General features: G+C 42.9%; 1 protein-coding gene across 4 annotated transcripts in view; it reads right to left on the minus strand.

The window, feature by feature from the left end:
• Positions 1-12,368, minus strand: part of PRDM5 (PR/SET domain 5) — a 330,811-nt gene extending 318,443 nt beyond the window's left edge. For 2 of the 4 annotated variants that reach the window (XM_073655566.1, XM_073655543.1), the window contains exons 1-3: positions 12,272-12,368; positions 12,060-12,165; positions 165-248 (exon numbers count right to left, since the gene is read on the minus strand). In XM_073655566.1, the coding sequence (XP_073511667.1) occupies positions 165-248; positions 12,060-12,152 (177 nt within the window). In that variant the 5' untranslated portion in view covers positions 12,153-12,165; positions 12,272-12,368. Of the gene's footprint in view, positions 1-164; positions 249-12,059; positions 12,170-12,271 lie in introns of all 4 variants that reach the window. The other 2 variants (XM_073655558.1, XM_073655553.1) reach the window with 2 other exon arrangements.
• Positions 12,369-12,714: the final 346 nt, after the last annotated feature.

Raw genomic sequence — 12,714 nt, forward strand, 5'->3', positions numbered from 1 at the left:
GAAAAGAAAATGGTATGTCATGCATAATTGTTTGAAATTAAGTGATGTGAACCCAGAGACATATTCAAGCTTTATATATTTTATAAACAGTTTTCAGAAAGAGATTTAGTTGGAACTTTTTCCACAAATTGAATTTATTATAGTAAAAATATATATGTTGTTACCTCCCACATTAATCTGTTATCCATAATTTCATCTACTTCACTTGGAATTCGCTTTTCTCCAGCAAATGGGCCAAACTTCTCACCCTAGCATGAAGCAAGGAAGTTAAAATTAATGTTTTGCAAAACAATTGTGAAACTCTTGCTTATGGATTAGAATTGAAGCGTGAAAGAAAGGTCTGCCTTGAAATTAAAAATTCTTTTGGTACTGTTAAACACTGTTAGGCTATGTGCACTAGGAATCTTTTTGCTGAGTTTTTGGAATAGAAACTAAGCAGAAACTCAAAGTTTTTGAGGATTCTTATTTTTTTCTGGAGTATTTGGAGATTTTCCACTTATTTTCTGCTCTGAAAAGTCTTCACAAAACTTTGTTTGTACCCTAGGGTATGAGCACATCATTTAGACACCGGCGTAGCTGGCAAGTTTTTCCAGCCGAAGCTGCTTCAGGAAGACACTTGCAGTTTTGCCATAGCTCTTGCGACAGCTCCACTGCCAGTGTCTTTCTATACTCTCAGTATAGAACATGGGTGGCTTCCTGGCAAAAGCTATCCAAAGAAAGAAAGTTACTTCTGTTAACTGTTTCAGGTTTTCTGAACTCATAGTTTTTACATTGCTGTTCACTATGTAGATTTTTTACAGTGGTTTTGTAGAGATTTTTCAGGTACATTCCAGCCTGAATAAGTTGTCGTATGCACATAGCCAAAAAAATCTTTGCTCTCCACTCTGGGACTCAGACGTGAATTCCCATACTGATTTTTTGCAAACAGACTATGGACCTTGAGAAGCAGTTGAATCAGCATCCATAGGAGCTAGAACATGAAACAATACTGCAGCATGGTGTTTGGGAGAGAAGAAAGTAAAATAAGATAATAATTATGCAATGCCTGGACGATAACTAAATATAAAATAAATTACATTATGGGAAGGATGACTTAGTTGACTGTAAACAGCAACAGAGCTTCTTCCATAGAATTCGGCGCAAGATTTATATGGAATCTATTGTAGAATCAAAATGTCACTTGTCTATGCTCTTCCTATAACTTATAGCTGCTCATTGCCATTAAATGTAGGATACTTGGATTCTATATGTGAAGACATGAAGTACTCACACAAAGGACATACATAAAAAGAACATCAATTTTTTTTATATTGTGTAAAAGTGACATTATAGAACACAAAGAAAAAGCAGATACTAGGAAAATACTGAATCTATATTTGCATCACACGGCATGGAGAGTAGAGGCTATCTTTCTCTTAGACTTATATGACATAAACCACAAGAAACATATTAAAATTTGAGTCTTGTGGGCACCATAACAAATAGCGAAGGTGCCTAAAAATGGTAACAACAAAGCAGACAGCCTATAAACGTCCGCCCTCCAATCTGCTTGTCCCCGAGCCTTCCTGCATGGCTAGCAAGAGGTACGGCTGCAGCCCGCATCCGAGGTCTCAGCGGTGCAACTGCTGACGTCACGCAGAGGACCCAGCATGATTAGGAAGTGACGCGAGAAGTCAGCACCAATGGAAGGGGCGGGACTGTGCGAGGCTGCGCATAGCTGATCGGTGCAGGGACAGACTCGGTCCTCATGGCCTCTGAAACTTCTGATCGGGCGCATGGAAACAGCGATTGTGATGGGACCCCTCGTTAATGTTGGAGACGCCATCATTGTCACCATGGCTGAAGTCGCTAATCAAGTCTCAGAAGGTCTACGCCAAGAGGGTGCACCAACAGCATCCATAGAAGACTTTTGACATGTACCACCGATTCATCTTCAGAAGATTCATCACCCCCTCATCAGCTCAGCTGGCGGCGGCAAAGTAGGAGCCTTCAGAATTCTCACCACTACGATCCGGGAGACATATAGATTTCTGTGGAGTCCCATCCCAACCCGTCGCCCGCCATGTTACAACTTCCATCGATACATCGGCAACGCCTGCTGGAGGTAAGTTGACCTGCGGTGGTGCTTGGCCCACGGCAGTCTATGATAATGTGTTTAGTGCAAATGATGATTTTATTAAAGTGTTTTTAGCTAAACTGGAGCAAAAGAATAGCAAACCAAGGTCTCAGGATCCTACAGAGGATACTACCAATTTCATTTTTAGGGATTCAATGTTTTGTGGGGTTGCTCCGCTTGGCATTCACATGTCTACGGAGACAAGGGACAAAAGTATCTAGCACGAGATTGTGAATATTTGTTCTCTCACTCAAGTAAATCATGTGACCATTGATAAGGAAAAGGTTTATGAACATAATTCGAAAAGGAAGACAATGGTAGTGAAAACGTTCGGGAATTTAATCCAGGGTTTTTCCACCTTGGCATTTATCGTGTGCCAATGTTTTCCTGAAAAAGGGGCAGAGATTTTCACGTACATGGACACAATCTATATCGCCCACAAGCTGCACAGGGGCTCGACTTGGTAGAGTTATGATGAGGAGTTCCGACGTCGGTTGGTTTTGTCTCATTTGATTGGTTGGGCGGCTAAGGCAACTGATGTATGAATTCATTTAAAGCTGTTACATAAACCTCAGTCACAGCCTCCCCTTCAAGGAAGAGCAGTCCCCGGGACATCAGTGGCCCTCGTGGTGGGTAGGTGACCTACAAGAGCTTGTGAGCACTTCAGTGAGAGCCACTGCAGATTCCTTGCTTCCTGTAGCGTCAATCACGAATGTACAATTTGTGGCTGGACTCATGCGGCCCTACATTGTTTTAGGAGAAACAGACAGCCTGAAAAAGCTGCTTTGTCTAGTACAGAGGAAAACACTGCTGATGCAGCAGTGGTTAGAACAGCACCCCAGTACAGAGGAGGCAAACCTTCTAATTGACAATTTTTTTATGAGTTCTTGGATCCCTTTTCAGCCCTTGTCATCCATGCAGATTTCACATAATTTAAAGTCAGTTACTTGAACAGCCGGATGTAGCACGTGAAAATTTTTTAAGGAGGAGCCTTTGTCACGAGTGGCATGTCCTTTTATGGATTTACCTTTTGTGAACCTGAGGGTCTCCCCTCTTGGCCTGGTTCCCAAAACAGAACAGGGTAAGTTCAGTTTTATCCAACATTTATCTTATCCTCCTGGGGACTCAGTCAATGACAGGATATCTAAAGAAGACACTGCTGTGTCTTATACATCCTTTGATGTAGCAGTCCAATTGGTTCGTCGTCATGTTTGTGATACAGGTGCAGGTATTACCTCAGGTAGCGGCAATTAGCGAGTCGCTGGTACAGCCTGTTTGAGTCAAGACTGCGAGGGGTTAATAAATAAAAAAATTAACAACAGCTGTTGCTCTGTGAACGTGCAGGACGCTGGATTGGTGGAGGTATTTTAAGGGAAGGTCAAAAGGGGTTTATAAGTTAATAGGAAGGGTTACCCCACCCCTGTTACCTCATTGTGTGGACCATCACTCACTCCCTCCCCTTTTTTATTGGATGTGGTTTGTTAAAGGGATTTTTCAACACAGCTGGCGGTTTTGTCCCTGAAGTTTCCACATGCTCATTGCCTCTTGCAGTGACTTGGCATGGGGTGGAGTTTTCGTTTGAGCTATACAGGGGCCAAAATATAATAAGGTTATATGTCGTTTACATTATTATAATTAATAAAGCTGTGGCCATTCGTTCACCCAACAACTGCTGTTTGTGTAACTTTTTATTAGATATAAGGCTTTTTTATTTGTTGAAGGTAAATGGAAGCAGTCCTCAGTGACTGATGAAGAGACCTGAGTAGTCTGGAAAGTTTGCTATTTATCACTATCTTTTCAGTTAGACATTAAAAGGCATCAATCACAGAGGACTCTCAATATTTAATATTTTTCTATCCACTGGCTAACACTTACAAAGATATATTTTTGACATAAACCAGAAAGAACTTTTGACCTGATCAAATTATGTATTAAAGAGTCTATATACTTGGGCACATTAAAATGGCATAAGAAATATAGCTCTGCTGTACTGAGTCAAAGATTTCTGGTGGCACTGTACAAACTCTGAGCCGTGAAAGCACATTTATTGTCTCTTTATAGAGACATATTAATTTTTATCAAGAAAGTCTGGAGTCCCCAAGTGATTGGTAAAATGAAGGATCTGAGGCCTAACAGTGTCTTTCAATGTGAAGTCACAAGAGTCTGATATGGCACAAAACTCTGGTGAGCACCGTAAACCTTTTGCACAAATAGAAATGGATATTATTGTCTAGACCCTCCAATATTAAATTTTAAGGACATTTCTAGTCTTTTATAAGGTTTAAAGCCTCTAATAGAGTACATATTGTATTTATTTTATTACTATTTTTAATAAATAGGTTCATTTTGTTGAGTAAAATTACATCCATATGAATAGGTAAATGGTGCGGGTAAGATTGCTTATCCGTCACGACGGTCAGAAACCACAGGTCAAATAAAGCTACCTCGGACAGACTTGCTACGAGACACTCCATCTGACCGATTCCAGAGGAACCCCAACCTTTAACAAGAAGGAGGAAGCATCAAGGATCCTGAGAGACTCCAAAATGCAATCCAGCGTAAATTCTTTATTTATTGATTAAAATAGGAAAAAAGAAATCACGGACCACAGTGACATATTCAGAAAAAGTTGAAACCTACGCATTTCGAACCATATAGTTTTTAATCATGGTTGTGCCATGATTTTACACACAAGTGCTGGATTGCATTTTGGATTCTCTGAGGATCCAGAATGCTTACTCCCTCTTTCTAGTTTCACCTGTGAGCCGGAAGGTTCCTTGCACTGTGTATGCCTAAAGAATTATACTGGTGAGCTACATCCCACTTTTTTATTTTACCCTTTAATCCCTGTACAGGGATCTGGTTTTACAGCAGGGTCCACTGAATTGCTTCCACAGAAGGCCGAACCAGAGGCAAAAAGGGACAGCAAGTAGGGTAAAAGCCAAGAGGTCACATCAGGGATGAAATCGTAAAGCTAGTGGTTAGTCAAGTGTGAGACAAGTAACTAACACAGAACAAGAGAACTGAAATTTGTCTTCTTGCAAATGTGGCGCCCCTGAGGGTTCGGTCGCCACAGAGGTATTGCATCTCATCCAGATATGTGGTACCTCACTCTCAGGTAAGGAAGGAGTATGGCTCAGGACCCTAACACTACATCCACTACACCACATTTCCGGGGGACAGGGTGAGATTGCTCCTACGGGAGAGCACAGGCCCTGATCCCTGGCTGGAGTGGGGAGGAACCACCTAGAGAGGGGGAACTATGTAGTGGATGGGTGGAGGACGTAGATCCTGGGAGCACATGTGTAGGAGGTATAAGAGGGAGGAACCATCTTAGATCAGTGTTCAGTTCCAGTCAGACAGTCTGAGGAGAAGTGACAGGAGCAGAGGCTCTGCATGAGCTCCGCTCCAGAGGCGGGCCTAGCCAGGAAGCCTGAGCCTGAGAGGAGAGGGAGCTGGAGGCTCCAGGAACGAGAAGAGAAGGGACCTTAGGGGTACGGGCCATGCAGCAAGCCACCTGTACCCCCGCCGCTGCCAGGAGGTAGGGGGGTCAGGCCGGAGAAAGGGAACCGGTCCCTTAACTAGCCAAGAGCTACAAAGCCTAACTAGAGAACCGGAGGCTGCAGCATTTCAAATACCGCAGACCATAAGTCCATACCAGTGTACTAGGAAGGTGGCCGCATAGGACCCAGGGGACGGAACACACGTCGCCCACCAAGGCCCGAGGACACCGGACAGGAGTGCTACTAGGTGTGAGGTGCAGAGAGAAGGCCAGAGAGGACACACAGAAGGGGGTCCTGATAAATACTCTGGAGATATCTGAGGGTCGTCCGAGCCCCTCACTGCGTGAGCACAGGACGCCGTGGGCTCTTACCCTGGCCCTGTAACTGGAACCACTTTAACCGTGAGTAAAGGATCTGGGACTGCATCGTTTGGACTCTGTGATTATTCTTGCACCGCGACCCCTTGCACCATCACCACTATCATCCTCACATACTGCCCTGAAGCTCCACTCTTCCTGTGGGGAGTTACATCACCTTGCTGCACATACCACCAGCTTCAGTGGACTGCTCCGCAGCAGCGGTTCCCAATAACCGCATTCCACAGGTGGCGTAGTCGGACTATATATAACCTATACACATAGGCTACCCTGGTTTGACCGCCCTGGGTCACGGCCCGGTCACCACCACGGTGACTACAACCCCCAGCGTTTACAAGGCCCGGCTCCGGGTACCCCCACGGCCCTGGGGGCGCGTCACAAACACATTTTTTGAAGCTCTCTGAGCTCTGCTGTATTGCAACACTATTGCAACCCTGTCTGCCTGAGAGATGAAAGCTGAAGCTGAGAGGAACCTGCAGATATGTCAGGTATAATCACACACAGCTCTGCAGTGAGATCAGGAGAGCAAAGAGCGGCCATTATATGTCTCACACTGGTAACTCTCCTTCATGTAATATAATCTCCAGAGGCAGAGTTATATTCCAGGCAACATCCTCCCCATAGCCTGGAAGAGGTCATTTATATAAAGTGATAAAAGAAGATTTATCAACCAGACATCTGATATGAGGCATACAGGCATCACTCTAATCAGCAGGCTATAACCTGTTCATAGAGATGTAATAAAGATAATGCTGATGTATAGAAAGAACATCGCCCTCAGTAATTAACGGCCAGAGATATAGCTGTTATTGCAAAATACTGTATCTTTATTAAATAAAATACAACATGTAATATATAACAGTAAAAAACAAATAAGAGTGACTAGGATGAGAGACCCAATAGGGGTTAAAATCGAAAAAAAAACTAAAAGAGAAAGGAAAACCTTAACCCAATTGCAGGTGTAACTCCATAATTAATACCCAGGTGTTATACATGGGGGGTCTTTGTGAACCTATATGCAAATTTGTGGATTTCTTCCTGCAACAATGTGTGGAGACCCTTCCTTCCTTTGTGAAGGATACCACAGATGTCCTTAAAAGGCTGAATGGGGTCTTGCTTGATGAGAACATGTGGCTAGTAACCTGCGACGTGGAGTCACTTTACACATCGATAAGGCACGACCAAGGAATTCAAGCTGCGAAATTCTTTTTGAATATGACTAATTTAGAACCTCAGATGATTGACTTCATACTTGGACTTTTGAAATTCATTTTAACCCATAACTACTTCGTGTTTAAGGACCGCCCCTTCCTACAGCTCCAGGGCACAGCGATGGGGGCGTCTTGTGCGCCCTCTTACGCTAACCTCTTCCTGGGGCTGTGGGAGAGAGATACGGTCCTTAACACTCCGGGCAACGAGGCGGTCATCCTCTGGTCACGCTTTATCGATGATGTGCTATTCATCTGGCAGGGCTCCGCGTCGCAGTTAGAGGACTTTCTTATTCGTCTTAACAACAACGACCTAAATGTTAGGCTGACATGGAAGTACAGTCAAAAACAGATCGACTTCCTAGATCTTCTTATCTATAAAAATTCAGATGGAAGTCTGGAGACCGATATCTTCCGCAAAAAAACCTCGACGAACTCTTTACTCCATTATACCTCATCCCACCCTCCAAAACTTAAGAACTCTATACCTATAGGTCAGTTTTTGAGGGCTCGTAGGATATGCTCCACTGAGGATAATTTCTTGGATCAAGCTCAGGAACTGTCAAAACGATTCTATGAGAGAGGGTATAGATATCGGGATATTGACAGAGGATTCACTAGAGCTCTACAGTCCGACAGACAAAACCTTTTAAGCAAACCCCAAGGTACATATAGAAACAATGGTAATATTCAATCTAATACAACTCCTCGCTTTATCTCTACATTTAATACTAACTGGTCAGAAATAAAATCTATTGTCTCTAGACACTGGCCTATCCTCCTCACAGATAAGGACTTGCGTCATAATCTTACAGCATACCCTACCATCACTTGGCGTAAATCCAAAACACTAGGGGATCTGCTCTCTAGGAGTCACTACATACCACCCTGTAATAAGTTCATCTTCGGAAGTAAAGGTCCACCATGGGGAAGTTTCCCCTGTAGCAAATGTTCCATTTGCAAATACGTTCCTAGAACTTCAGACTTCCATGGCTCTAGCGACAACAAAATATACAAAATAGTACACCACATATCATGTGATACTGAGGCCGTGGTGTACCATTTAACCTGCCCTTGCGGACTTATCTATATAGGAATGACCACGAGACCATTAAAAGTCCGCATTCAAGAACACATCCGCGATATCAAAAATTCAAGTACATGTTCTGACCCACAAATTTTAAAAACTATCCCTAGACACTATCTAGAAGTACATAAGGGTAACCCTATGGGCACAACCATATGCGGTATTGATCATGTCTACCTGGGGATCAGAGGGGGTAATGTCAAACAAAAACTCCTACAAAAAGAAACCCGCTGGATAACGGTCTTTAATACAATAGCTCCCTTCGGACTCAACGAATATGTGAGTTTTAAGTCGTTCTTGGTCTAAAGAACCGGTGGGTTATATAGTCCATTTTATTTATCTCTGTGTGTCTTGCATAAGATTTTAACTGCTGTCTTTACTTTATTCTAGATACCTCTCTGTGTTTTTCACATTAGCAGCGTCTGACCTGAATAGGAGTGACGGATGTGCACCATAATATACCACCTCTGAAGATCTATAAATTTCATAACCATCAAAGTCTGCAATCAACAATAGATATATTTATAATACTGGCAAGCTGTGACCCACTCTTGCCTGAATGTATCGTGACTACCATATGAATCTTGAAATGTTAATAGTTGTATTTTTCAGCTTTATCCCCTTTGACCGATTTGTTGGATATTAATGAATATTGCATGTATATGTTCGCTGGGTCCTATGTGTTGGGACCTTATTTGCTAATATGGAATTAGTCGAATTGTTATTATTTATGCAATTCAACCTCGTAGGAGTGGAGTATATGCTCTTTATTATATTGCAGCATTGACTCAGGATATGCATTATCTGTATGCACTGTACTTGCGGGGTTGTATGCACAATTGCAGTGTACCTGTTTGCTGATGGTCTGTTATATCATCTTACCACTAAAGTGGTTTGTCCCTAATTGCATTTTCGCTATTTCTATGGTTTTGTTTGTTGTATACCTTCTCATGTACTCTCATTCTACAAGGAGATTTAATCTCCTTCTTATCCTATCTTCTTTTCTGTGGATCTGGGCGCCTCCCTGTCGATCTGTGTATTGGCCACCCACCCCTCGACAGGGGATCCGCTTATGACCGCAATTATTCTATCTATACCCCTTCACTTTCTTCCGTCTGCTCTGATCCTCGCCCTGCAGCTCGGGCGTCGTGGGCGTGTCCTGGGTTGCCTAGACAGCGGAGGGGATGTTTTTTCCTCCCTTCCTGCTGTGCCTGGCGGTGCGGGACTCGCTCGGGCGCTTGAGGGGGCGGGACGCGATGACGGGCCGTGCGCCCATTGGACAGACGCTGCTATCAGTTCTCATATATATACACCCTCCGACTGACCTTTAGCCACGCCTCCTGACGAAGCCACTTCAGTGAAACGCGCGTCGAGGCGCGCTATTCATTCCCCTTTGCAGACTTCTCTTACCCGGTCATCATTATGTCACAAGGTAATGTGCGGCTATTCTGATTATTATAAGCAGATCACTTTAGACACTTTTATCTGCTTGCTGCATCTTTTGATCAAACTCAGATTCATAGCCTAGGTGTCTCTCCAACAAGTCGGACTCTGACCACATTGCCTGATTATGTATAACACCTGGGTATTAATTATGGAGTTACACCTGCAATTGGGTTAAGGTTTTCCTTTCTCTTTTAGGGGTTTTTTTGATCTTAACCCCTATTGGGTCTCTCATCCTAGTCACTCTTATTTGTTTTTTACTGTTATATATTACATGTTGTATTTTATTTAATAAAGATACAGTATTTTGCAATAACAGCTATATCTCTGGCCGTTAATTACTGAGGGCGATGTTCTTTCTATACATCAGCATTATCTTTATTACATCTCTCTCTCTTCTTCTTGGATGTTTAAATTTTGATTGCTAGCTTTTCTTATAGGTTTATATAACCTGTTCATAGAGCTGCTTGGCTAAAAAAAAGTTGCAATTTTATGCATATTTTTAAATGCAGTTTTTCCCCATTGACTTTGAGGGTGAATTCACATGAAAAAAATTTGTTGCAGAAATTTCTGCAACTGAAAATCTGTCCCGTACATCTGAGTAGGCTTGTTTTTTAAGTCAAGTTATGGATTTCTGTGAGCAGTGATGTAAATTTCTCAACACATGTATTAGATTTATTGTGAAAAAGGTTGTATAGATTGTGGGCGTTTTTTTTTCCTTTGCGCACAATAAGCAGTAGACTTACTTTAGGAACCTCCTGGTGCTCCTATTGAGAAGCTCCGTCCATAAATGATTCCTGAATCCTGGCCTCTAGTGATAATGTGAATAAAATTGTTGACATGACACGTAATCATTGGAGGATACAGAGGCCGGCAGAGGACCAGGCTAGAGTCTCCGCACCAGGGAATTGCTATGGTTAGAACACTGCTCTTTTTAATTTAAGCCCGTATCCTTGCACGCAGATCTGCAGTTAATCTACATCAAAATTCACAAAACTAGGATTTGATTGCAGATTTCTTTCTCCCTACTGAATTGAATAGGGAAAAGGGGAATGCCTTAGGCCACGTGCACACATTGAGAATTTGGTAAGTATTTTACCTCAGTATTTATAAGCCAAAACCAGGAGTGGAACAATCAGAGGGAAAGTATAATAGAAACACGTCACCACTTCTGTATTTATCACCCACTCCTGGTTTTGGCTTACAAATACTGAGGTAAAAAAGTCACCGAATCAGCATGAGAAAAAAATTGCAGGTCTGCTCTGCCTCACTGAATAACACTAGTCCGTGTTATACGATGTGAGCAAGCCCTAAAAGATGCCATCTCCAGGGCCGCTGCAAGATTAGATGGCAAAACTGGTAGCGATGCATGACCGCATGCATTTTCCTGAAGCGGATTCACCTAGGAAAACTCGGCGACTGTGGTGGCTTCAAAAAGACACCGTGTGCGGATAACCTAACTGTTCACACTTTGGCCGGAGACACACTAACTTATCACATCCGATGCAATATGCTAATGATACTCGGCTCCTGCTCTGCTGCGTGCAGGAGCCAAGTGTCAGTGATCCGTGCTCCGATCATCTCCCATGAGAGGACTGCAGCACTGCAACACTGCGGAGGAGACAGAGAAATTAATTTCTCCATTTCTTCCTTTGCTGGTATTGGTGGGAATCACACTGCACTCGGGTAATGTCCGAGTGCAGTGCCATGTTTCACTTGCATCCATAGACTTACATGGATGCGTATGATCCGAGTTGCGGATGCAATCACAGCATGCTGCGATTATTTTCTCATGTCGATTCAGCATGCAAAAACAATCGCAGATGTGAGCTGCATCATAGGATAACATTGGGGCGAGTGCATTACATCAGGGACAAACCTGTAATGGAGCCTACAGTGAATTTTAAAGGGAATTTTCTGAATGGCATCTTCTAATTCCTTTCACTACAATGTAATACCTGACATCTGCAGGAAATAACAGGCAGCACAACTGCAAAAAAAAAACAAAAAATAAAAAATTTCCCCTGATGACTGCCTATATAGATGAAGCACTGTAAATGTTACTGTCTTACAGCAAGCCACTAATAGGACGTGCTTTCTAGAAGAGTGTGTCCACAAGAGCTTACAATCTAGGGGTGGGAACATTTCCCGGTAACATGGGACTTGGCTATGAGGTATATCCTGGAGCCAGACAGAGCCTCCTTTACAGCATAGATCTTCTGGGTTCTTCATGTGTGGATGTGGCAGCTGAATCCTGCTCGCTACAAGACGCCGCTTTGGGTATCCGTGCCACTCTCCAAGGCTTTAATGTAAAAGGACACAAACCTTTTTCACTCTCCTGCTGGTGTATATCCCCATCCCGTCCTGGACTTGGGAAGACTTCAGAGAAAATCTGTCTGGCACATACATGCCCAGCATCTTTATGGCTCTGCTAAGTAAAGAATTCAGGGCACCATTAAATAACTAAATAATAGTAGATCTTAAGCAGGTCCTCACCAATAACTATACAAAAGTGTGTTTGTCTGAATGTTTATTACTTATCTGTGGCTGTGTAGTTCCTTTCTCATGCTGGATTTCATGCCTGCATTCCTGTGGGAGGGTTAGCAGTCTGTAGTGACGTGTGCTTTCTACTCCCCCCATCCTTGCACTCTGCAAACTACAACTCCCGGCATCCACAAGAGGGGAAGGCCTTCACAGCCTTCAGTAGTACATGCCTCCTTGATAATCTGGAGTAAAAAGCAGTAAAGTTGCATTCATTGTCCGGTCAGCAAAGGCGAAATGCATCATTCATGTCTATGATCATTCTAAATACCCTGTTCTTTACACATATACTGCAACTGGCCCTGTATATTGTAGCTGGGAAATGTTTACAGTAAAACATAACATTTATTAAAGTTATAAAACACAAATGTACGTATTTACATACGCTTACAGAAAAAAACAACATATATACTAATATATACTAACTTTACATCAGCTG

This window comes from Phyllobates terribilis, unplaced genomic scaffold (assembly GCF_046119375.1).
Source record: "Phyllobates terribilis strain yellow unplaced genomic scaffold, ASM4611937v1 Scaffold_1__5_contigs__length_1240528914, whole genome shotgun sequence".
NCBI lineage: Eukaryota > Metazoa > Chordata > Amphibia > Anura > Dendrobatidae > Phyllobates > Phyllobates terribilis.